This window comes from Ptychodera flava, chromosome 18 (genome assembly GCF_041260155.1).
Source record: "Ptychodera flava strain L36383 chromosome 18, AS_Pfla_20210202, whole genome shotgun sequence".
Taxonomy (NCBI): Eukaryota; Metazoa; Hemichordata; class Enteropneusta; family Ptychoderidae; genus Ptychodera; species Ptychodera flava.
The window spans coordinates 1,022,833-1,050,475 of NC_091945.1; the positions used below are offsets into that span (position 1 = coordinate 1,022,833).

Genomic DNA, 27,643 nt, shown 5'->3' on the forward strand with positions numbered 1-27,643 from the left:
TGTCAGATGAGGAGTTACCTTCAGAATATGTTGTCCCTCTGAAGTAAGCATAGTCAAGTACTTTGCCCTGTGCGAAGGGGGCGTCCTTGAGCACTCAGAACAAAAAAAAAATCCGCCGGAGCGTACAAAGTTCCCAATTGGCCAAATTTTCCCGTTTCTCATCAAATTTAAATAAATAAACTTGCTTTGCAGACTTAGCTTATATTCAAGCATATAGCTGACCTTTTATCAACATACAGCCATATGTCAGTTTTGGATGAAAAACCTCCACAGGCAGGTAACGTCAATCCGATCACAAAACGTAGTAGTAGTAGTAGTAGTAGTAGTAGTAGTATAGTAGTAGTAGTAGTAGTAGTAGTAGTAGTAGTAGTAGTAGTAGTAGTAGTAGTAGTAGTAGTGGTAGTAGTAGTAAGAGATGTTTCAAAATAAGCAACAGATGGTGACAACCTACTTTGTTTTGGTAAGACATTCCATAGAGTTGGAGCTATATTCAAGAAAGAATGATAGCCAAAGTGTTCCTGTTTCCAGTTCACTGGTTCAAAAACTCAGAATTCGAGTATAACATTCTTTGTAGAAGACATTTAGCCACGAAACAATTGGGCCTCGGCCTAATACTTTCAACAAGTTAATCGGGACCAAAAATAGCTAGGCATTACATCGGTAAACCTCTTTTTCTGCAGTAAACTTCAGTCCCTAATGAAAGTTGTACCTGAATTTTGGTTTTCCGACATGCAGATTCTTGTTTAACTTGAGAATAAGATGTGAGGGATACGTGATAAGACAGTTTTATACAACTACCCACGTGTTAAGTGAGGCGAGGAATTGGCTTCAGAAAATGTGTCTCTCTCAAGGAAGCAGATGCTAGTACTTGGCTGTGTGAGGGTGTAATTATTTTGGGCACCTCTAAAAAAAACAAGGCCGCCGGAGCGCATAAAAACTTCCTAAAATGGCTTGTATATCCAAACTTATGACTTACAGCCGCCCAGCACCCAGGTTTAGATGAAAAACCTCTAAATGTAGGTAAACTTTAATCCAATAACAAAACTAAGAGTAATGCATTCTTTCTATGATACATTTTGCTACGAAAAAATCGGTCATCAGGTCAATATTGAACAATGAAGCATGGCATCCGTAAACCTCTTTAAGGACTCCAGTGAACTTGTAAGGTAATGACCCTGAGTGACCCTATGTCAATCAAAAGTGCAAACAATTGTTCGTTTAGTGTTTTAATTTTTGTGCCCTCTCTAACCAATATCGGTCAACTTTTAAGTTTGGTTACCCGTGAAGATAGTCACTAAGAAAGTTGTACCTGAGTTTGAGTTTTTCGATATGTAGACATTCTTGATTAACTTGAGAGTAAGATGTGAAAGATACGCCAAAAAAAAGGTGTAAAATCCTATTCATGTGTAAAGTGAGGTGGGGAGTTAGTGTCAGGATATGTTGTCCCTCTGAAAAACAGAGTCAAGTATTGGGCCGTGTGAGGGCGTTCTTCGGCACCCAAACAAAAACATCAGCGCACCAAGTTTCAAAATTGGTCGAATTTCCCCGTTTTCCCATTTCAAGTTCAAATAAATAAACTTGCTTTGTACATTTAATATTCAAGCATATAATTGACCTTTTTCAATATAAAGCCGCCAAGCAGGTCAATTTTTGGATGAAAATCCTCCATAACTAAGTAAACGTCAATACAATCACAAACTAAGAGTGTTACATTCTCTCTAGAACACATATAGCTTCGAAACAATCGGGCATCGGCTCATTATTTTCTCCAAAATAACCGGGACCAAAAAACAGGGAAGCATGGCAACCTTAAATCTCTGACTCCAATGAACTTGTAAGGTAACAACCCGGTGTGACCAAAGATTGCTTAATTGGAGGGTGAGTTATTGGTATCATTTTCCCAAGGGACGCATTGTGTCTGACTATTTAATAAAATGTTCTTATAATAAATTTATTACTTTGTCGAAATCGTCTGCTTTTTCAGTTGCCTTGTATAAGTATGGCAACAGGAGCTTTACGGGTAGTACTATTGGCTGTCCGGTCACTGTCTGTTGTCTGGATGTTATGTTATTATGTCCATGATCGCAAAATGTAAACATTCAATATACACTAAGCGAGGTGGACTTCGTAAACTGAGCAGAATTCAATTAGATCACCAGTAATTATAAGTTCCGGTAGGTTTTTGAATTAGATAGCGAGTAATTTTTAAGTTGCAACGGGTTTTATGAAAGATTTAGTCGCTTTTATGTTCTCGTCTGAGTTTTATCGATCTGAGAGTGTCAGTAAATGAGTCGGACAAGGCTGGACTTTACTCAGAAGGCTATACCGTTTGTCAACCTAGTCTGATTTCTGACAAAAGTTTCCGTTTTTTTCACGCCAACGTCACTGACTTGTATATATTTATGAGATAATTTACCGACAGACGTTTGCTCATATTTTTCAAACCCCCTTACATTGCAAAGTTAATTTCTGTCAATTTAGGCTGCGTTCACAAATAACGATTGGGGGGGGGGGGGAGCTGAAGGAATCGCGATTGAAATCTTATATTTTTCAGATGCCCCCTTCAATATCCTTAAAAAAATTTCAAATGTCTCCCCTCTATATGATCAAATTTTTTTAAGTCCCCCCCCCCAAATATCACAGGCCCGCATATTTGTAAAGGATGTGCGCGCAGAAATAATGATCATGTATTGCCCCGTTCCGCTAACAAGTGTTCAACATTACCTGTTATTAGCACTTTATATAGTCATATTCTCAAGGCAAGTTCTCTGGCCAGGTCAATTGCTCCTGCCGAAGAGCACACAAAATGACGAGCCTCAGAGAGTAGGCAAATTGTGAATTCTGGCCAATTGCCATATTGCAAAAACTGAGCAGGGTGACCAACCAAAAATTTGTTTCAAAAGTACAAGACATATTAGACGCTACTCAACGTTGACAATACTGGAAGGTTAAAATATTCCATCAAATAAATGTTTTCATCTCTGAAATTTTGGGTGCAATAATTGCAAATTTGGTTAAAAAATAAATAATTCCATTTAGTAGTCACATATTTTTTCATTTCGTCTTTACTGTTCAAGTTTTGCGAATTGCTTGCAATGTGTATTATTTTATGACAAGAATGTGAAAATTTAGAAAATCAAGCATGGTGACCCCATCTTTTTTCTGTAATATTTGATTATTCTCATATGACAGAATTCAAAAGTTTCCATGTGTGCTTCCATGTGTTGCTCTCTGGCCTGATCTTGTTTAGGTAATGTTTCACTGTCATGAGCGTCATTTGACACAAACTCTTCTTCAACTACCAACTGCCATGTAAACTACAGTAGCAGGGCAGTACCTGGTAGGACACTGCCCGTAGGCAGTAGCTGTATTAACTTGATAATTTTGACAATTTTTGTTCACTTCATACGACTGCATTCTTGTTCTACTCCCTACAGCATGTTGAACTGTCCAGTATTCAGTTTGCTATCACAGCCTGTGTATGTGTACCATGCATTTGTATCACTGACAACTGACTGTCAGTCTGGACTCTAATTAAATTATCACCTAATACATATTTATATATACAGGCTTTGTCGACAAACTGAATATTTTGTGTTTGAGGATGCTGTAGGGAGACAGCAAGAAACTGAAGTTGATATATTGCATAGAAATACTGCAAAAATCATCAACAGTTGCAGCTTCTGCCCTGTTACTAGGCTCAAGTTTGATTTTTTTACGACAAATCACACATGTTTAGATTTTTTCGAGATAAAAGTCATGGAATGTGACAAAATGGTTCTAGATTCTGTTAAATTATTACTAACATTACAACAATTGGATGACATAAAAATGGTATTCATTTTTCATTGAATTACCTACAAAAACTTGGAATTGGAAAATGTAAAACATAAAAGGGAACCAAAAAATTTTCAAGTCCCCCCTACAGGTAGAGCAAAATTTTCAAGTCCCCCCCCCCCCCTCTACTACCCCCCAAAATTTTCGAACCCCCTCTCTGAATTCCTCCAGCCCCCCTCCCCCCCCACCATTTTTTGTGAATGCAGCCTTAGCAAGTTATAAGTTGTGACTATGGTCTATTAGCTGTAAAGGTTATGGGTAAATGCGTGTTTGCACAAGATAATTTAACATTGATAAAACGGTAACAATGCACAAAGAAAGCATTAAAACTAAGCGTCAGTGACACAGTGAGGCTGTTTTAATGCAGTTACTTTTTCCCGGCCAAATCTATAATGTTTGAAGTTGATGTAAATGTTATCACGCTTTTGAAAGTTGTTTCAAGATGTGATACTCTAGTTGCATGTTTCTTTATTAAAGTCAAACAGACACCATCAGAGGTGTTGATGACAAACAGCCATTAGGTGATAGTAAAACAGCCAAGAACTGACACAGATAGGCTGGAAGATTGTGTAACACCTGCCATATCTGATCATATTCCTTTCCGTGTACAGTACAGTTAAGTTATGTGTCTAACTGTTGATCCAGTTTCAGTTTTAAATTTGTCTCCAAAGTTGGATTTATTTGAGTGGTTTGTCTGGGGCTTGGAGAAAGAGGATTAAATGTCATATTTAATGTACACAGCAATAGTTGTGTTTCTTATCACAAACAAATGTCACTGACACAGTACCTGTCTAAATTATATCAGTTTGACTTTCTTAGTATTTTACTGAAAAATTTATATTTTTGTAAAATTTAGATAAGAATTATATACCCTCTTTTTTCAGTTTGGTTCAAACATGGTGCCTGGTAACTACGGTTCAAATACATATAGTGCAAGTACAGTGTAATTATTTACAGAAAAAATGAATTTTCAAGTAGTTCCTATTTTCTAATGTGCTTCTACTTTTATTTTTTTGCAGGTATACACTCCAGTGATTGGTCACTGGTATGGCTTGACATGCACACAAACATCCTATCACACATATATACTGCAGCACAGATACCACTACAACGACACTATTCAACGCATGAGTTTTTTGGGAATCCCTTTAATAGGATAAAAGTCAGACTTGGCAAATGCCCAAGTCAGTCACTGGCCAGTTAAGGCGGAAAACAGAGAGTCAAAAACATGGCATATACAAGGAGTCAATAACAAGGCGTATAAGTCGTCAATAACAAGGCACAAGGAGCCATATAAGGAATAAATAACAAGGTGTCAAACAAGACATATAAGGCCTCAAAAGTAAATGCATGCAAGGAGTCAACAAGGCATATAAGGAGTCTTGCATCAAATACATTCAATATGGTTCATGCTCTGTGGCCCACTTGGCACCCATGCCACAGAATACATTCAATATAGCACCTACTCTGACACACTGCCATCTCAGATAAGATGAATAGTTTCTGAGCACAAGGTAAGTATCAGAATTACTACCTGAAACACATGGTGTCTTTTGAGAACATATTGTATGATTCCTTTGAAATTTCAATAAATTATGAATTTTATTTGTCATTTGCACTCTTTACGTCAATGATAGTGGTCACACCATTGGCTATGACTTTATGCATACTGGACGTATAAGAGTTAAAATCAACCACTGAATGAGTAATAAACTGATCCACAATGTCCTTTGATTCAACATGAGATGATATCATAGACTTAATGTTGTCGATAGACACTACAGGATCACCATAGTCATCTGTGTCTAAAAGAATGGACACAGTCAATGAATGCAGACTGCTAGTCTTAGCCTTGCTGAGAAGAATATTGAGAGGTGATATGAAGTAATCAGAGATTACGTCTTTGTCATAATCATGGTCACCGACATAATTCTCATACTGTTCGGCATCTCCACTAAAGTAATTATACAATGCTGTGATCGAAATGTATTCCTAGTGAAGAACACTTCAATTGTCAAATGTTTCAACACTCCTTTCAATTCAATGTCGTGATCAAGCTTTCAAAGTCATCAGGGAAGTGGGTATGTAATATTAAGGACTTGACATGCTTGACTTCTTCTATGAAATCAATTACATTTAACACTTGGTGTCACCAACCATGGCTTCAAATTCACTAATGTTGCTATTCATATTCAAAGCCTCTACAAGATTCTGAGTTGTATCAGATGTTTTGAAGAGATTATTACATACAATGCCATATGATGTTAAAACTTGGCTTGCTGATTTTAAACCTCTTAGTAACTTTGCCAATATTGAGCCACAGATGTCTCATTTGCATGATTGTTACAATGAACTTTTAGCTACTTGGTGTTCTTGCATTTTGTGGTAAACTTACATAATGAATCACTTAATGACTCACTTTCAATAATATCACACCGTAAGTGCATACAATTGAAATAGTACATGAATACAGTGACATCGTTTGGTCCATCTTCTACAAGCTCATTTATGGGCAGAGAATCAAATCCTGTAAATCCTTCCTAATGAAAGCAGATGCATCCCATGAAAAATGTTTCAAGTACTTGTTACAGTTGACACTTTTGAATAAATCAATCACAGTCTGGCTGGCCTGTTCCTTCCGCTTAGGGTCAATTCTAGCTATTGTTAATATCAAAGTACTCAGCTGCCATCCTTTTCTCAATGCCTCAGTTAACAATTGCATACACTCAATACTAGCATTTGAATTTCAAAAGTTGTTAAACTGAGACGCATTTTAGTTACCTGCCTAGTTAACTCGGACATTTTACCACATGATTCATCAGTGATTATAGGTGCTTGATATTTGTCACTGAACCCTTCTTTTGGCAAAGCATGTTTCTGAGCTTCTCAAAAACAAACACTCTATCACAATTCAGTAAGCCATAGGTGTTTTTAGCACTAAGTTGTACAATATCATTAATGAAGGTGTTTTCTAGTAGAATCAGTTGATTAGGCATCTCTGGTGCTAAGTCAATATCAATACTTGCTTCATGTAAACATTCACAGATCAAACTAAATTCTGCAGTTATGTCATTGTACAATGTCTTGCACTGGTATTTGTAACGCATCTCTTTGACCAGTTGCTTAAGGACTGGGTCTGCTTTCTTTTTAAGCATACCAGCTACAAAAATACATACCTGTCTCTGATTCACAAGTTTTCCCTCTATGGAATGGACAAAATCATGAACATTTTTACAGATATGTAAAGCAGCAACAAATTCCAGCCATGTTTTGTGGGGAAAAAGCAATGGCGCTGCACTTTTACTCTGGAAATTCCAGTATCTTTGACAAGCAAACCTAGATTTAGCATCGTTTCACTCAAATCATCTTCATCAAGCATCGTATTACCTTTTAACAATATATCATATGCATAACGGGCCAAACTATTCACTTCATCATTTACATCCTGGGGCACTTTATCATTAACAAGTGTCTTGTCATTCTTACAGCAATATCTCTTCAATACACATTCAAAATATCTGTATAGATGTCTGTCATGTTGCTTGTAGTAATAATTGCTTATCTTCCCAAAGCACACAGACAAATGTTAAATGTAGTGGACTACACAGCAAATCATATCTGATGTGGCTACCTGATGTACCATCAACATTCTGTAAGGACTTATCATCATTATCACCTGAATAAATCTCAGTGGAGCCATATTCATCATCTACCTTATATGGATAAGCTTGCAGAGGTTTTACATTTTCTAACTTTAACTCTGAGATGAGTTTCTCAGCTTCTTGTTCCTTTTTCGCATGAGTAAAATACTTTCTTATAAATTTAACTGCATCTGTTTGAGTAAAACCTTCAATTGTGAAGTGTGCATGACAGTTGTCAAGAGAGCTATGCGACATGTTAGGACGTGTTGTTGTGACCACTGTACACGAGGTCAAGAGTTTTTCTGAAATAATTGCAAGAATATCTGACTCCTGTCTAGAAGTGGATGCAAGTTCATCTAGCCCATCTAACAAAAATAACACTGATTTCTGGTTATCTTGAATATAACTATAGAGTACTCTTTTTGTTATGTTTGCATCCTTAGGAAGTAACTGGTGGAAAATAATATCAACTAATCTCTTGTTATCAGAAACATGTCTCATTTCCAAGAAAAATAGAAATTGAAATTGTGGTAACTTTCCGCATGCCCAATCATAAGCCAACTTCCTACAGAATGTTGATTTACCCATAGCTGGAGCTCCTTTGATTGCTATTTGTCTGCAAGGTAATTCTTCATTTTCAGTGTTCTTGAAAATATCCAGCTCATTTTCAAGGCTTGTCCTTCCTTAAACCACAATCCTTGTCAGTTTGTAACTTTCAGTCTTGTGTAGATTTCTGTGAGACTTCGGAAACAGCTGTTTTCCATGGAATGGGCTTGAAGTCTTTGTAATGTCTCTTATATATTTCTTGCAGGTATTTCTGCAACCATTTGATAGATTCTGAGAATGAAAAAAGATCATTTTGTTGATTTAGTAGCTGGGACCAGACTGCACTGCATACAGAACATTTCATACTAATGATCTCAGGTAACATCATCAGGAAGACAACATTGATACAGTGACTCTAAGCTAGACACACATATTAAAGTATGCTCAAATACTCTGAAAACTCAAAGACTTTAATCTGACTTCAATACTCAGCAATCCACTGAAAATGTAACTTTAGAAATTGGCTGGTATTTACTCAAAGAACTGGCCAATACTTTACTGATATAATTTTTTAAAAAAAGCAAGAGTACCTGTTACGTTGTGTGGCTGAATTGGACTGATCTTTTGTGCAAGATCCACTCTGCTTATTTGTTGCAGTAAATCAAAAAGTAATGTGCTGTCATCTGCACTTATAAGGTTCCTGTCAAGTAATTTCTGAAATAAGTCCCGGGCATGATGTATATCTTCGATTTCTCCCTTCAGGATTTCCATTGACTTTGAATTTCTGCACAGGAACTTCATTGATTCAAGTTCTTCTGCAAAAAATACGATGATGGAAAAGTGCATGGAAAGGATCATTTTTCTGGTTTAACATGCAAAATACAGCTAGGGTGTGTTCACTTTATCACTGATCAGTTTTAGATATCATACTAGCCTAGGCTCTATTCATCTGAGTGTGCATGGTGATGTACAACATCTGGAACTTAAGATAGTACTTTGAGTCAGAATGACCAACTTTCATTGCCCATGGATATTATTTTCCGTCAATTTCTACACAAAATGTTCAATGTTATTATAATATGATTTTAAAAGCCTCAACATGCTATATATATTAATCATACCAGTTCAAATATACAAATCATACCAGAGAAATATACCTTACTAGTGAGATTAAATTCCTGCATTCAGTAATGATCACTTACATAAATTCATTTAATATGCAAAGGAGCAAACTACGATATGTTACATCAGTCAAATTTGAACATTTAGAAATGTAAATAGAGGTTACTAAAGGCAAGTCAGGATATTTGGTAGCAGATATAAGACCTCTGGGGTGAAAATTAGCATATTTGATAATCACCAAGCAAAGTTTCATGTAAGACAATAATAAATCATGGTCACTCCAGTGATGTTTGGACATGTGCTGAGTAGTAGCAAAAAAATGTTTGCTCGGAACTACAAATTACAAAGGTACTAAAATGATTCTGAGATTGAGCAGCCATGATGCACACACTACAACTTCTAGTATAAGGGATTCAGTCACTCCAAATGTATACAATAAAATCTAAAATGTGCCTGGAGGATGTACTAAAAATACAGAAAGTTGCTTCCTGTCAGTAAAATCTAAAAAAAATTCAAGATTTTAAAGACTTTTGCAGATTTTTTTACGCATTTGTATTCTTATTTATTTTTTTTATTTTGCAAACTAGTTTGAAGATTTTTTTCTAACTTTCTGCTCTGAAATTTTTTTTCTGTTTTTGACCACCCCCTCCCAAGATCTAATGGTCCGTCCCTTAGAATTGTCAAGTGTAGTGTCAACAAAGTTTTGCCTCAGACAATTTTAAGCTGCATAAAGGCTGTTGTTCAATCTGCTAAGAGCTATACAAATCTGAATTTTGTCTTTCAGAGATATTTGAATCTGCAACAGCAAATGACAGCTCCAAAGATTCTTTGCAGATCGCCATTAATTCAGCTGCTTTGAACTGCCACAGCACTGAAACCAATCTGTGATGGTATAGATCTGCAAGTTTGGCACAGGTGTTGTTTGAGCAATTGAGGAAAAGATGATTTTCCTTACAGTTCTGATGTGTCACTTGTAACCTCAACAAATGTAATAATCTCCACAAATGTAATATCAACCACAATTGTAATAAAATCAACCACAAATGTAATAAAACAGTCAACCATTAATGTAACAACCCGCAACAACAAATGTAATAAACAAATTAACCATAAATGTAATAAACTTGAACTGCGTATGTGATCATTTGTTTATCAATGCCCTGAGTAAATAATAACTTTATTAGACTAGTGTTATGTTATAACATGCTTTCCTGACACTAGTTTTCTTTCCGACGCACAGAATAGAGTACTTTGAGAACACTATCAGAAAACGGCGAGGTACCGATCAAACCGTTAGATAATGGAAGTGGAACAGCAGTTCTAGACGCTAATAATTACATAATAAGAAGCATCAAAATAACTCGTCAACCAGTGATACCACTCAAAATTTATGACAGATGACTTAGAACAAATAACAGAAAAATATACAACTTTATAACAGAAATTTACGACACAAAACATGTTGACGAGAACATATATCCATATTTCAATTTAGTTAAAAAACGTTATGAACACTACCTTGGACACAGTAGAAAAAATTAAACATCCTAACATCCCAGCAAAGGAACAAACTTCAAGTGGGACAACATAAGAATACCGAAAATCTATCGATTATTCCACACAATTTATCCACTAAAGTGAATTTAAGGCGACTGATTATGAAAGTGCGGCAAATTTCGAAAAAACGGCTTTAAATGATCGTAGTGTTATACAGTCTCCTCCACTCTGGAGTAGAGACTGCACTGACGTTCAGATTACAGCTGTGTCTCGCCATGGCCAATCAGTTTTGTACACAAAATAGGGAAACGTAAAATACACTTTCAAATATAGAAAACACACTAAATGTGTGGAGTTGCTTTCCTTATTACAGAGATAAATTTGATGGGCTACTTCCTCAAAATCAATTACAAAATAGATTTATTACATTTATGGTTAAAAAGTATTACATTTATGGGTGATTTTTTTATTACATTTATGGTTACCATTTATTACAATTTATTGTGGTTGGTGTTTTTATTACATTTATGGTTGATTTTTGTTACATTTATGGGTGCATTTTATTACAATTATGGTTGATGTTACATTTATGGAGATTATTACATTTCTGGAGGTTACATCACTCCAATACTCTAAATAGGAACCTGCTGGGGAGTTGAATTCCCATTTGACATATGCCTTGTTGATATATTCCAAGTGTACCACACTGTTGGCCATACATGTGGAGAATACTCCATACCATTCTCTTTGCATACCAATGTTTGTGGTACTAAAATAATCACGATCATACCCATCAATAATCAACAACAATAAGCAAAATGCATGCCCCAAATTACCAATTTAATAATATGTTTCTCCAGTATTTTGTAAACATTGTACTCTTTATTTTGACTTAATGCGTATATTTCTTGCTGTCGTAACTCTACATTTAGTTGAATTGGTATCCTACAAATAGAACTGTATAGGTTTATCCACTGAGCTTTAAACTGCCAAGAAACTTTAATATCCAATTTGCCCACCTTTTCCCAAGTCTCCAGCTATCCTGAGAAGCAACTTCACAAATTCATAATGCCTTTGTCGATTTCTTTGGTGTTCCAAGGTGTCTGTGATATCAGATGTACATTGTTCACCTGAGGAATAAAATGTCCAGATTATAATCATGTAAAGGACCAGCATTAAACTCCTCTGAAAATTCCATATTCAGATATACTAGTACTGTAAAGTGCACAAGTCACATCCTAAAACTACACCATAGACAGCCCCTCCTGATTTATACATCCATTCAGCTGTTGTCAGTTAATCTAATATAAGACAAACAGTTGACAACTTTTGTAATTATTGCAACAAATTGTTGAAAAATTGAAAATACTATGAAATGGGTTTATTGAAAGTTAAACAGAATCAATTGACACTTTTACACAGCTACTTTGGAGTAACAATTTCATTATAAAAATGGCCTTCAGGCAATCATTGATCATTTTAATGGAAACCTTATTGACATCTGTATGTATTATGTTGCGCCCTGTACTTGTACCTAGTTTAAATAAACTCCTATGTGACAAACTTTGGCTTTGGACAAAATTGGAAATCTGTTGGAGATGATGGATCACATGTCTCTCAAAACAAATTTATTTTCTAATGTGTTATTGTGCGTTGTACTTCTGCCATGTTTGAATGCAATTTGATGAAGCATGTCTGTGCAATGGTCTGAACATAAAATAGTTTATAATATGACAAATTTTGATGGCTGCCAGATAATCATATTCAATCATACCACAACATAATTCATTGCCAATGACACACTTATACAGGTTTTACATCACTTTAACTTTTGAGAGTCCCTGGGACTCCTGGTGTTAGAAAATGGGAGTCCTACATCAAAATATGGGGGTCCCAATTTATTTCACAAAAATGTTTTATAGTTTATCAATGCCATGGTCTTCACTGTGTTCAATTAGTATTAATTTGCATACACAGAGACAACAAGGTTCCATATTGTACATGGAGGGGTAACTATTGTGCAACACATGCACACAACTATAGGGCATATTCAACTGACTCTGTATAGTTTGAACCGCCTGTATAACTATAATGAAGAGTTGAAGACAAAACACATTTCACTAACCTTTTTATCGATTAATTTTGGTGTTTGACCCAACTTACATTAGTTTAATTCACGTACGCGTGTGTAACTATCTGTGGCTTATCGAGTCACGGACTCGTACTAACCATACATACTAGTCAATCCGTTCGCCAAGTTTGATCACATTTTTTGACAAGCACGCCACAAAATCCGCCACAAAATGGAAAGAAACCACTAAGTATCGAGAAAAAAGTTTCATGTCCGGTTTATTTCAGTTAAAAAAATGCGTAACACGTAGGAAATGTCTCGCAATGTCAACAGTTCAGAACAACTACATTTCATTTACAAACCGGGTCGACTGTTATGGCCGTCTCGCTTCAGGACGGCCGGAGGTCAAATATCAACAGTTTAAAGGGGCTTTTTGGCAGTCAAACGCTTGAAATTCACAAAAGACACTTCAATTTAACCGAATCCTTACAAATTTCTCATCTTGCATGTTTTTGGACTTCGAAAACCTTAACCTCGGGTTCCATGTCGAGAGTTAGGCATCACACAGTGCCGCCATCTTGGCCGCCGATACGTTCGAAGTTCACTATCGCGATCGATTTGGTCACCAAATCGCGTCATTTTTCCATAAAATATTCTCAAAAAAACTGTAAATCTATCATTTCTATCACCCAGAGGGCAGTAGCTTGGCATAATATAGTTGTCTTCCGTGTCTACGGCATGGTAAAGCTTTCAAAACGTACGTACTGTTTCGTTCAATGCACTGTGGCCGTATCCGCGTACGGGTGAAACTGCAGACCTGATTAAATATTCATGAAAACCGCTGACCTCTTTGAAGAAAGTTCGCATAATTACTGGAATTTTCGATTGTTAGGCTGCATGATGTCATTATTTTAGTCCTTATATGGTACTAAACTGGGTTCAAAGGGTCAGGAATACCCTCCTTCTGGCTGAGTTCGGCAATGCATAGCTAAGTTAGGCATAAGCATAGAACGCAATCACTGTCGGTTTATATACCGACGTGGCGCTGAGAGCGAGAATGCCGTGTCGGTTTATAAACCGACGCGGCACTTTAAGGGTTAAAGTACGGGGTCGGTAAGGTTTACTGGGATGTGTTTTACGTGTTCAGCAGCTTCGCAAGGTGTACACCAGCAACAGATATTGCTGCGTCCCAAGGGACGCGTGGTTAGTTTTTGAGGGGTCCTGCGTCCGGTTTTATGCGTAAAGGACGCAGAAATGCGCGTCATGTAAACCCTGCTTATAGTTTAGTGTCTGTGATATAGAGTTTTAAATTCTTGTTTGAAAATCAACATACTAGGTTTGTGCACTTCTAAACTTAAGTCTTACTTTATTTATTTTAATTGTGGTTATAGCAGTGGCATACAATTAAGTATGGATACTGTATTATTGTTGACTGTGAACCAGGCATCAATAAATTTGGGTGAAGATACTTAGCAGTCATCTATTCCTTGAATGTGGGTGTACAGTCAATCTTGATAAACAAAGTAGTGTGACCGACAACCAAACATCCATTCATAGTGGGTGTATGTACGTACATACATAATGACATACATACACGTACCAGTAAATACAGACTGATGACAGTTGCTTTACAAATGCCCATACTAATAGCTTCTATAGACATAGTCTATTAAAGTAGCTTAAAATTAGATGCTGATCTGTTATTACAGTCAATTTCAATAATGTTGTTCTATCAAAATTTATTGAATGCTTTTTTTTGGATGACCAATTATAGGCTATGATGCAATATTCAGCTGCTATAGACAGACAGTCAACTTGCATGCCATTGTAATACCAAATTCTTATCTGTAGACCACAATTTTCTTGTGAACTGTCATATGAATTGTCAGTCAGAGGAAGTGTCAGAGCTGTTAACTATTCTGCCGTTCCATATTGATGGAGTCAGAAGTAGACTTTGTCAAAACACTGCACATCAGCTTCTGGCGATTTTCCATTTTCAGTAGCTTACACACCATAGACTTTGAAGTATATTATGTGCCAGTTTAAGGTCATTGCAATTAAATTGTGTTTAATTGTTGTTTAAATTATATATATGCAACCAAATTTTTCAATGTGTGAGACTAAAATGTCTGCTACGTTGAGATTAATGCTCTCAACCACAACTGAAAATGCTCACATGTCTCAGTAAATATTGCTGTTGTCTGTCTATTAAACTTTTGCTACATGTTTGCAACTTTATTGAAAATGTTACGATCAACACGTATGTAATTAGCTGAAATTTAAATACTAAATTTTTTTGACAGCTGTCATTGTGTCACCATTTATATAGTAAAGTGTAATTGCCTCTTGTCAAGTCCTTCAAGCTATATATGCCAAACTGTAAAAGCTCATTAGATACAAAATTATATATTAGCTGACATGAAAATGCAAAATATCTTTCATACAACATAATTGTCTCATTAATTTACATAACAAGTTTCATAAATTATTACAGTCCTTCCAGTCTTACATCCCTAATTTAGAAAGTAAGTTAAATATGCAAATTAGTAACTTGCGGATGTAAAATGCTAAACAACTTTCTTTAATATTTTACCATATTTCTTCAATGTATATAGCAGGTTCAGCAACTTTGATACAGTCATCAAGATATATCCCTAATACGAAAAGTTCGTTAAAAATGCAAATTAGTAATAAGATGTTTTACAAAATCAAAACTGACTTTTAGTAACATTATATTATAGTATCTACAATATACATAGCAAGTTTCATGAACTTTGCTCATTTGCCATTCCAGATCTATATCCCTAATTGGAAAAGTTCATTCATAGGCAAATAAACAATTAGTTGAAAGGAAAATGCTAAATGACTTTTATTATTGTTAATGATCAAGTTAATCTGAGTATCCCTACTCAGGAAAGTTTATTAAATATGCAATAGCAATTGGCTGGAATAAAATGCTTAGTGACTTTCAAAAATGTTGTATCATAGTATCTTCCACGTACATAGCAACTTTTATCAACTTTGGTCAAGTTAATCAAGATATATAACTCTAATTAGGAAAGTTCATCATGTGTCTTTCAAGGCAGATAGATCATTGTGTAATCAATATTTCTAGCAAATCTCATCAAATATTATGTAGCTGTTCTCACTTTTTTTTGTAAAATAATTAATTATGCAAATGAGCATAAAATGTGAAGCCACACCCACCAAAAACTAATCACTTCTTGCCATTTTCAAACAGAATCCATGTACCAAATTTGATTCTGATCCAATGACCTGTTCTTGAGATATTGCACAAACAGACAGACATAGCTGCAACATTAGCACACCTGTGTGAACATGTGAGCTTAAAGGTACAGTCTTCTGTAATCTAATTATGCCCATATATGGTCAAAGGGGCGTTCCTTGGTATTCAAAATACCCATGTGATGGCGCTGTTTTTAAAAAGCCACCACTCGCTTAAAATCTGTGATTTGTTAGATTTTCTCTTTCCATGGTAACTATGGCAAAATTGGAACAGATGACAGTATACCTTTAAGCAGCATAACATCATCTCTGGTAAATCTCTAGGCCTTGTTATGTAGGTCATTTTCACACACTCATCATGACCTGAGTTCAATTAGTCTAGAACATTCTCAAGGTCACTGCCCTTAATGACCTCACAACCTTGAATTCAATTAGTCATGTTTGGAATGTTCTGGAAATCTACTGAGTTGTGCAAGAGAGATAATTTTAGAACAGTAATTAGCATGTCAATAAAAGTTGTAGATTGTTCTTATATGCTCTTATGTAAGCACATGGGTATAAATAGGGACGTGCACAGCTTGCAGTCAGACATTTTGGGATCGTGTCTCTTGCGTGTTACTTCAAGTTTTTGGAAACTCCAGCAGTATTAATTTCAAGACTCTTCAAGACCTTCACTGCCAACGCTGGATTTATACTGTGGACTTTGTGCAACTTCAAGCCTGCAAGCCAAAGGACTGTTCATTCATCCGACTGACTGTTACAACTCTGAGACTGGAGCTTTGCCGTCCCAGCTGAGATAAGTAGTCTGTACACTTTTAAAGCTTGTACTCTATCCCTGACTTAGCAATTAGTTTTATTTCGTAATAAATTTTGTTTTATTCCGAAACTGCTGAGTTCACCCTTTTGTTTGTTTTCTCTGCACGTAACAGCCTATGCTATCTTTGAAATCGTCTATAACTTAGCAGAAGGTATTTGAAGATTGAGCGATATTCTGGCATTTGCCCATGTGAGCGCCATGTTTCTTGCTCACGTGACTGATTACAAAATGATTGACAACTTGCCCATGGTATATTAATATTAATTATTATTGTAAAAGTAATATAAAAGTTTTAACTACATTTATTCTGCAAAAATGAAGCCTTTGTTTTTGCATTTGACATGAACTTTTTCCCCAAATATATTTCTACATTCAGCTCAGAAAATACTCATGACTTAATGACCGTGTCACCACTCATCTTTGACTTGTGATGGCACAGTCATTACAAGTTACAACATTACGAGTTGGTAACTGCGTATGCTCTTTGCATAGCGAGAATTCAAGAGGGGACATGAGGTCAATGCTACAGGGATACCGCCTGTACTGAGCACGGACTGCTTTTGTTATGCAAACTACGGTAGCTAGCTGTACAATGGCCGCCAGACATGGAAGAAGTCGATGGCTAGAACAATGGAAGTATATTGCGTTGTACCCGTGCATCGCAAAAGTGAGACTGACAACTTTGGTGTAGTGACTGGTTATCACTGGTAGCTGCAGCCCAAGCCATGACGGTACAAACCCGTACCTGACTGAGGACCGCTTGATAAGTCGGCAATGAACGGTAACACTCCCAAGCCAACTCCCAAACGAGTCGGCTAAACTACGTGGAAACTGTGCCTCAATGGCTCAGCGATACTGTTAATACAATGGCAAAAACGTAGTTTTTGTGCTACACTGCCAAGTCGTTGAAGGTACATATTCAATTGACCCTACCCTGGGGAAAAAAGGACAGGTTTGCTGGTGCTGCCACACCCCTAGCACGACCCCCATGGTCTCTGACTAACAGACGAGTAAGGTGATGTTTGTGCCTAGCGGACGTGTGCAATACTGAAGGAGTTTATTTCAGAAAAAATAAACATGAAACGGCAATAAAATGACGCACTCCCAGGGGCAAACAAAGCTGGTGACCTCAATTTTTTCTGCAGTAACCCTTGAGCACCTTCCCCTGTCTACGGGCATGTAGAAATTATTGAAGTATAACACGTATAAGTACGGCTAAAACTACCCTGAAAATGGGCGATTTCTGCCAAAATGCCTGGCAGGATAGCATGCAGGAGAGCCAATCTTTTGCAGGCACATATTATGGGGCCGTTTTCTACGGACTTGGCAGGATAACGGACAAGGGCGCTCGGCAGGAAAAGGGTTAAAGAGGTCTGTTTAAGCCCTGGTGTTGTGTCATAGTTGTGATCGAGGAGGCTCAATAGCATCTTAAGCATAAGTATTTTTCTTGAGACAAAAAGGGTTTGGCCAAACCAAAATCCTGTAAAACAATACACAATGATTGTTCATTTAATTTCCCAATGTTTTAGAGTAATCATTGTTTTAAAGATTATGATAACATTCTAGCTCTGAAATATTTTCATTTATATTTTGATATCATCAAGAAATGTCTTGTGATATTCACTATTATATCATTAAACTGTGGAATCTGCAAAATATTAAAATCATTCAGAATCACATCATTTCTTGTATAAGTTATAGCAGTTTGAAATATGCCAAATAGACAATTTTAATAGCTCTACTTTTGAATTATTGCTTTGATGTTAAGCTACCATGCAAAATTGCAGCTCTCAAATGTGATGATTTGAAATGGATATGCTTACTACAAGTACTGTTGACAATTTCCCTTTGCCATGACTCTTAATAAGGTATTGACTCTTAATAAGTTAAAGGCATTTTGATTGGGGATTTAGCCAAGCGGTTTTGTTTTTGGCCTCTGCTGCTAGGTGATTGGGTTCCGTGCGTTATGGGTTCGAGCCAGATTGAAAACCATCATATTAAAACTGACAGTCAAGCTAAATGCCATTTACAGAGGCGCTCATATGTGTGTGGCCAGTCATATGGCGAAATGACTAGCAAAACAGCAAGTGATTTGGCGACATTGTAAACAGTTTGGCGATTAACTTCGCTGATTGCAGCCGACTGTAAAACTAGACGACAGGGGTCTCGAGGGACGCGTTGCGATATAAATATAGCTACATGGTACATGTGGGAATAGGTATACCAGCCATCCGGCACAAACTAATTCAATTATGGTGTACAGAAGACGATGTGATCACAAATATATCATTTTTTGATCAGAGATTGGTGAATTATTGACTGAAACGCAATGTTACAAACCTTAAGCCATAAATTTGCGGGTGACTTTGAGTAAATTTCTTTAAAAACTGGAGTATATAGCCTACAATTTTTGGGGTCCAGACACTTCGCACCAAAACCAGTTCGTCCCACACAACTTCGCCCCAAAACCATTTCGCACAAAAACCACCTCGTCCCAAGTACTACCTCGTCCAACGCCACTTCGCCCCAGTACCACCCATACTAAAACCACTTCGCCCAAAGTATACTACCATCAACTCACCCGAAAACAACGATGTCACAACATATAATAACGTTGTTTTTACCTGCAACTTGGAAGCATTAACGTGTCAGGACATTTTGGCCACCACGAACTTAGATTTATTGTTGCATGAAACAATGTACAGTAGAAAAAAGAAAAAAGCATGCACGCAAACTACTCAGCGCTACAACTCAGGTGTCGTGCGCGAAATTGCACGATGTCATTTTCTCGAAATATGTCACATTTCAAGATTGAAGTCCTAGGATGATAGAAAGGTGATGAAAATTCAATGACAGTGGTTGGTCATTTCCAGCTTTACCGGTAGGCGATCAGTTTTGGCAAAGTGGCATTGTTTTGGGGCGAAATGGTTTGGGGCGACGTGACTTAAGGGACGAAGTGGTTTTGGTACGAGGTTGATTTGGTGCGAAGTGGTTTTGGTGCGAGATGGTATGGTGTGAAGTGCTTTTGGTGCGAAGTGTCTGGGAACCCAAATTTTTTACAAAGGGTACAGAGTCTATGGCTGGTCAAGCGCGACTTCCTGTCAGTCTGTTTTTGTTTTACCGGTACTTCCCAACAGGGAACCCAATGTGTAGATTACAACGCTATCGCAAAACTGTTTACAATGTTGCCAAATGACTTGCTGTTTTGCTAGTCATTTCGCCATATGGCTGGCCGCACATATATGAGCATCTCTGTAAATTAGAAGCCACCAAGAAATTTCCTTTTAACATAAGATTGTACCTATTGGCCCTCTCTAGGTGGTTTCTTTTGAACATAATTGTGTACTTAAGGGGTCTTCATCATGACATCACATAAGATGACCCAGATTTGACCTTTCAGAAAACCCTCCTTTTTCTCCTTTTCACTTGTATAATGACTCTGTTTGTGAAAGTTTCCTTAGAAATTATGGTTTTTACTATCAAACTGAGTAGCTGCAGACCAAATTTTGATGCAAGCAATGTAAGTAAAACTTGGACTCAAGGACAACAGTTTAAGGGACTCACAGAAGCAAAGCCAATTGCCTCAGTGTACTCATCCATCTCACATCATGATTGATGTATCTGTGTTCGCGCTGCCCATTCGCCACGTTCGCAAATGCGAATTGAAATCAGCAGTGGCGAAGAAAAATCGATCCTAATTCGCCACAGTGGCGAAAGTGATTTTTGTTGAAAAAATTCCGCAAAATAAGCAAAAACGTGGGGTTTTTTAGTCTTTTGTTGATCTGCCCTTCTCTTTCGGCGATTCACGAAAAAACTATATCCACTTCCGCATTGTCTCTCCGATGTACGTAATTGCAATCGAGCCAAGTCTCGCGAAAGATTTGACGTCAATTTGTACAGTGTACAGCATGCACATAAATGACTATCGCGAGAATTGAAAATGCAGGCAGACGCAATCGAGCCCTAGTCTCGCGATAATTTGACGTCATTTTGTCTAGTGTACAGCAAGCAAAGCGAACACTCGCGAGAATTGAAACTTTTGCTACAGCAGACACACGCATTTTAATCGTGGTCACAAAGTTCGGTGTTGAAATTTATTTGCATCGTGGTCTAGACGTTCCGTGTTGTGCATTTTAATCGAGGTCTTATTTTAATGGTGGTCGATTTGCATCGCGGTCCTCATGGTCCCCTATTGATGTTAATTAAAATCGCCATCCCAGCGACGCATTCCGTGTTGTTGTCGATTTGCATCGCGGTCTCGACGTTCCGTTCCGTTCTCGACGTTCCGTTCCGTTCTCGACGTTCCGCGTATCCATGCTCAGTTGTAATTTTTTTGGTTGATTTTGCCGTATTGTTTTTTCAGAAAAATACGAAATTCGTCTAAGTTTTAAGAAACAATTAATTTCTCTAGGCGAGGACTATTCAAGCTCGTTGTATCCTCGCATTAAATTTACCGATTTTCTGTAATACAGTTATTTATGTGGTTTACGGAAATTTTTGTGACAGCTTCAGGTAAAAAGGTGAATTGGACAACATTTCATTTCTGTCAGGAAATCTTAGCGCGTACGTCTTGTGCAGGTGAACTCTACGGAATTTTCTGATATCAAAGATGTTTGCTAATTTACAATTATACTCATACTAGTACTTAACGAGATTTCCTGTCTAAATTCCCGCAAATCACCAAGAAAATCTAAAAATTACTACACGTAATTAAGACTACATGTGGAAGTGTCGTTTGATGACGTTCGGAACGTCTGTGCCACATTTACACGACGTCTTGTATGACGTGACAAAGACGCTACGTGTACTGATGGAACGTAATTACGTGTAACCAAACTTCTATTTTAATCGCAGTCCGAACGTTCAGTGTTGCTGTCATGCTGTTGATTTGCATCGCGGTCCCCAACCTTCCGAGTCACAACGTTGCGTGCTGCTGTCGATATGCATCGGGGTCTAGCCCTGCGTACGATGCTGTGTGTTCCGCTACAGCTAATAGCCCCGCTCACTCGGGGTTGTGGTGAGCGGGGCGATTAGCTGTAGCGGAACACACAGCATCGTACGCAGGGCTACATCGGGGTCCAGAATCAAGCAATTTCCAGTGTTACAATGAAGACAATTGATTACAAGGTTGATGTGTTGATAGTTTATTCATGTGCATGCAACGGACATTGGAGATTATAGCATTATAGAGCTTTGTTTTCGTAAAAATGTGTGGCTAATAAAATTTGTCTGTGGCTAATAAATTTGAAACTATTCGCCACAGTGGCTAAGGGATGGACCATTAGACCTTGGAGGGGGGTGGTCACAATGAAATTGTGTTTTTTTTTTTTCCAATTGAGATTAACTGTGCAAATTTTTTTTTCAGAGTAAATTTTCAGATTTATAATTTTTTTTTAGTTTGTCGCTGTCTGAAGATAAAGAGGGCAAAGATGTGGTGCCAAGCACCACAAGCGGCCACGCAAGCGGTCACGGGGGGGGGGGGGTCAGGAGAGGGGTGTCCCCCTGCTGCTGTTGGAGCTTTTGAAAAATAGAGATTAAAATGGTGTTATTTGGTGGCACTTGGGGAGTATTTTTGCGGATGGTGGTCAGGAGGAGGTCCCCCTCCTGCTGTTGGAGCTTTGAAAAATAGAGATTAAAATGGTGTTATTTGGTGGCACTTGGGGAACATTTTTTTCGGATTACACATCTTCCTCTGAAACATGGTCTTCTTGCTCCTCAGTAGCTTCCTATAGTTTTGAAAATTGACTATTTTGGTTCCTGGCTTCCCTTTCTACTGCGTGGTGAAATGCCTACATTCACCCCACCAAGCATCATGCATATCTCATGATTACAATTGATTTTGACAAGCTGAGAAGCAAAATAAGCTAAATAATATAGTTAAATTAGCATATTTGTGTTTTTAGAGCAATTGTTGCCCTTTTTTGATCAAAACATCTATTTCTCTGTAGCAGCATGTCCAAATTGATTGGATGTGTATAGATGTGTTGAAATTTCAATATTTGTCTTTTTGGGCAATTTATGCCATTCATGGTCAAAAATCTGTATTCTCTGAAAGGGCTTGTCCAATTTCTTTGAAATTTGCTACACAAAAACGATTATTCATGCAGATTTATTCAGTATTTGCTATCGAGAAACTTTCAAAGTTCAACCCCTTTTGTGTGTTTTTGTGTTGGGATTTGTTGGATAGATGGCATTCTACGTAGTGTATTGTTGAATGTTAAAACATGTGTTGCTGTTGTTTTTTGAGGCTTTTTTTTGAGAAAAAAAATTGAAAATGCCTTTTTAAAAGCAAAATAATACATAATGACTTGATATGTTGTTTTATCATTATTGATGTGTTTCTACTTGTTCACCCATTCTTGCATTCATCATTGCAATAAAATGCTGTGAAAAAAATGAAACTGATGTGGCCTGTATCTGTCTAATGGTCCATCCCTTAGCTGTAGTTTTCTGTCCAGGAGGCACTGTCTAAAAATTCAATAGCCACTAAAATATGGCCTACTCAGATTAATGCCTCATGGTGGCCCACACAGTTATGGGACAAAACAAAAAAATTGCGTCAAATGTCACAATGCAGCAGGCTGGCTGAAACACTGTACCTGTACTTGATGATGCAACTCCTTCATGATGCGATGAATGTTCAAATTGGGGAGCTCTACCAGATTTGTGTCTGACATTCCTCATGGATGTCTGGCCACTATCATATACATCAGGAGACACATTAGTTTCATCATGGCTGTGTTGATGTTTCCTTTTTTGTGTTTCCCCTTCAAGAGAAGACTGGAACTGTTGATGTGAGACAGGTTGTTCACTACACTGGGATGGCATTTGTTGCTGTTCAGGAGATTCAAATATCTGTCTCTGTTGCACTGAATCTGTTGCCTGGTGAGTTGATGGCTGGATCAACATCTGCAGAAAAACAACAAGAAATAAATATTTAAACCAGAAAAACAAGAATGACAAAGTAATTAAGGTCTGAAACTTTAGGTACTGGAGGTCAACTTAAGCAACATGCATAGCAGAAACACGCCCCTCTTAGTTTGGGTATAGATGGTCTTCCCCCCTCAACTGTCTATGGTTTCAGCAGTCAGCAGGTCTGTTAATTACCTTGGCCGAAACGACACAGACCCTCTTCAGTTTGTAATTGCGTCGTTCTGTTTGACCTGCGTCGTTCTGTTTTGATCTGCGCTCTTCAGTTTGTAATTGCGTCGTTCTGTTAGAGCTGCGTCGTTCTGTTTTGACCTGCGCTCTTCAGTTTGTAATTGCGTCGTTCTGTTTGAGCTGCGTCGTTCTGTTTTGACCAGCGCTCTTCAGTTTGTAATTGCGTCGTTCTGTTTGAGCTGCGTCGTTCTGTTTTGACCTGCGCTCTTCAGTTTGTAATTGCGTCGTTCTGTTAGAGCTGCGTCGTTCTGTTTTGATCTGCGCTCTTCAGTTTGTAATTGCATCGTTCTGTTTGAGCTGCGTCGTTCTGTTTTGATCTGCGCTCTTCAGTTTGTAATTGCGTCGTTCTGTTTGACCTGCGTCGTTCTGTTTGGTCTGTGCTCTTCAATTTGTTTTCAGCATAACACGGAAGTACTGGAGTAAACATTTTGTAACAAACATTGAACGGTCACTTGGAGAATACCACTGCAAATTGGCATGGGTGCCCGTGGAGTCATTAGGTAGTAGAGGGAGAGCAACTCCACACATCGTTCACATATTGGTTGTTTGCGTTTAATGTATGGTGGTGTGTATTTTTTGTTTCACTGTCTTGTGTACAGAACAGAATAGGAAGAAACGGAAGAATTTTCTTTTTTGTCTACACTTTTAGACAAGAACTGTTTCCCTAAGATAATGTGCACAGTAACAACATGTTTTTACTGTAATTTAAATAGCAGGGAGAGAGGTCATGCCTCCACTGTTACGCTTGGACGAGGCTACCTCGTGGTCGTCATCATCACTTGCCACACGTGGTAGAGCAGACAGTTTACATCCCGAGCATTTTTTGAGCAATTTTACAAGAAGGAAAGCGAGGGCAACTTCACACATCGTTTCTACCTTTGTTAAATGATGCGGTACATTGAGTCGATTAATGTGTGTATATACAATCTCTCTTACTACCTAACCATAGTGCGTCACTCTTTTCCTTATTGATCTTCTGGCCGGGGATGTTGCCGAATGAGTCAACTATTCTGAGAAATTCTTCGGCAGATTTCACATCTGATAACATTCGAGCGGTGTCATCTGCATATTGTGAAATTTCTCATTTTGTTCGATGTGAATGCCCTTAATTGTTTTGTTGTGACGAATGGCGATGGACAAAATTTCTAAACTAAAAACAAGTAAGGTAAAAGAGTATCACCTTGTCTTGAACCGTTGCTAACTTGAAATTAATCAGAGGTGACACCATTATTAATGACTAGAAATATCGCAGTATAAAACTTTGACCCATAGAATAAAAGATTCACCAAAATTAAATTTCTTTAAAGCAAAGTAAAGGAAAGGCCACTCGATAGAGTCAAATGCCTTGGCAAAATCAATACAAAGTAGAATACCAGGAATATCGTTTTCTTTTGTAAAGTGTATTGAGTCTAAAATCTTGCAAACAGCGTCACCGATGTAGCGACCTTTCACATATTAACCAGCTTGATTTGGGTAAATTATTTCCGATAAAACTTTGAAATTCTAATTAAAAGGGCCTTGGCAACAATTTTATAAGAGAAATAGTTCCCAAATTTTTCAGCTACAGACAATCTTTTTCTTTTTTTATCAATCAAAGTGCTCGTCTTTGGGAAATTGACACTGACAACACTCCATATGGACGTGTACATATAGTTGAAACTCAGTACAATTAAATTACCATACAAGGGCCAGAAACGCCATTCCCCGGGCTTTTATTACTGGACATGTTTTTCGAAGCTTGGTAGCACTCTTCGAGACTCAAATAACCCTCACAAAAATTTGTTCTGTAATTCTGACAGTAAAGGAATATGCAAACCGCCAGTGAACTCTTCTGGTTTTTCTTCAGGAAAACAATGTCTTTTCATGTTTTTCTATTTCACTTTCTTAATTTCGAGGTCCTTTTTTGTTGCTCCAGCTTTTTTTCCTTGTGTCTTTGACACTTGGCCCGTTTTTGCTGTATTTTATACAAAAATCCATGACTTTATACTATTTAAGCCTTGGATCAAGAACGTCTGTGAAATCTTGTCCCAAATATTTTTTTCATGCTGCAAACCTTCGAGCAACCAATAATCGCATACAGAAGGAATAGAAGTATGCGATACACTTATAAATGCCAGACTTCACAAAAGCTACAATAGATGGCACTCCGATTCACATGAGCATACACAAACACAACAAGACCAAACCGTAGACATAGATTCCGTAATTGAACAACAAACTTCAGTGGGACAACATATTAACACATAAAATCAATCAATCATTCAACATGTCTCACCAATCAAAAATGAATTTTAAGTGACTGATGAAGGAAACTCTATTTTCGAAACGTAGCTTCAAAGGATCACAGTGTAACGCTAGTCTCTCTGCTCCAATGTGGGTTAACAGCAAGATACGTAAATTACGGGTACGTCTCGCCATGGCTAATGAACCCTTTACATAAAACAGCTAACCATGATATACACACACATAGAATCATACACAAAACGCAAAGAATTCACATATGAACGATGTGAGGAGTTGCTTTCCCTTTATTACATTCGCCATGGCTAACCAATACTCACATAAAACAATCAAACATGAATCATGATACACACTCACAATATACACAATATCATACACAAAATGCAAACAACTCAGATATGAACGATGTGTGGAGTTGCTTCCCCTTTATTACAACAAAACAAACCGAAGAGCGACGATCAAACAGAACGATGCAGTTCAAACAGAACGACGCAGGTCTAACAGAACGACGCAATTACAAACTGAAGAGCGCAGGTCAAAACAGAACGACGCAGCTCTAACAGAACGACGCAATTAAAAACTGAAGAGCGCAGGTCAAAACAGAACGACGCAGCTCAAACAGAACGACGCAATTACAAACTGAAGAGCGCAGGTCAAAACAGAACGACGAAGCTCTAACAGAACGACGCAATTACAAACTGAAGAGCGCAGATCAAAACAGAACGACGCAGCTCTAACAGAACGACGCAATTACAAACTGAAGAGCGCAGGTCAAAACAGAACGACGCAGCTCAAACAGAACGACGCAATTACAAACTGAAGAGCGCAGGTCGAAACAGAACGACGCAATTACAAACTGAAGAGCGCAGGTCAAAACAGAACGACGCAATTACAAACTGAAGAGCGCAGGTCAAAACAGAACGACGCAGCTCTAACAGAACGACGCAATTATAAACTGAAGAGGGTCTGTGTCGTTTTCGGCCACGGTAGTTAATATGTAACAGTTCATAAACAATGACAGGAAATGACTCAAGATAAGTGGAGTTGGCCTGTTTCTTACTGGCATGCCATCACTCCTGCACATTTGTAGGATTTCACTTTTTCTTACCTCATTTGCACATTTTTGACACTGTGTTCATTTGAACAAATTCACATCTCAACCCCTGCATCTACCTGTACACCAAATACTGAGATGGTAGCTCTGGCGGTATGGGAGCCTTTGTGTGTGACGGACATACATCCGCACATACATACCCACAAATATACAGACATACAGACGCCACCGACTCATCATATAAGCTCTTTTTGGTATTTATATACAAAACCAAATATGAGCTAAAAATAAAACATGCCATTGAAACACTACTTTCTCATGCACATTGAAGAGAATTTGTTTATTTTAAATTCTACAGGATCACGATACTAAGTAAAGCATTTCATATAAAACAATTTTCTTTCACACAC

General features: G+C 37.6%; 1 protein-coding gene across 1 annotated transcript in view; it reads right to left on the bottom strand.

Annotated features, from left to right (window-relative positions):
• Window positions 1-4,958: 4,958 nt before the first annotated feature.
• The window catches only part of LOC139117964 (uncharacterized), a 58,151-nt gene continuing 35,466 nt past the window's right edge, over window positions 4,959-27,643 (bottom strand). The window contains exons 4-7 of the mRNA XM_070681222.1: window positions 23,377-23,686; window positions 11,663-11,773; window positions 8,615-8,839; window positions 4,959-8,315 (exon numbers count right to left, since the gene is read on the bottom strand). Coding sequence (XP_070537323.1) covers window positions 8,194-8,315; window positions 8,615-8,839; window positions 11,663-11,773; window positions 23,377-23,686 — 768 coding nt within the window. The 3' untranslated portion in view covers window positions 4,959-8,193. The remainder of the gene's footprint in view (window positions 8,316-8,614; window positions 8,840-11,662; window positions 11,774-23,376; window positions 23,687-27,643) is intronic.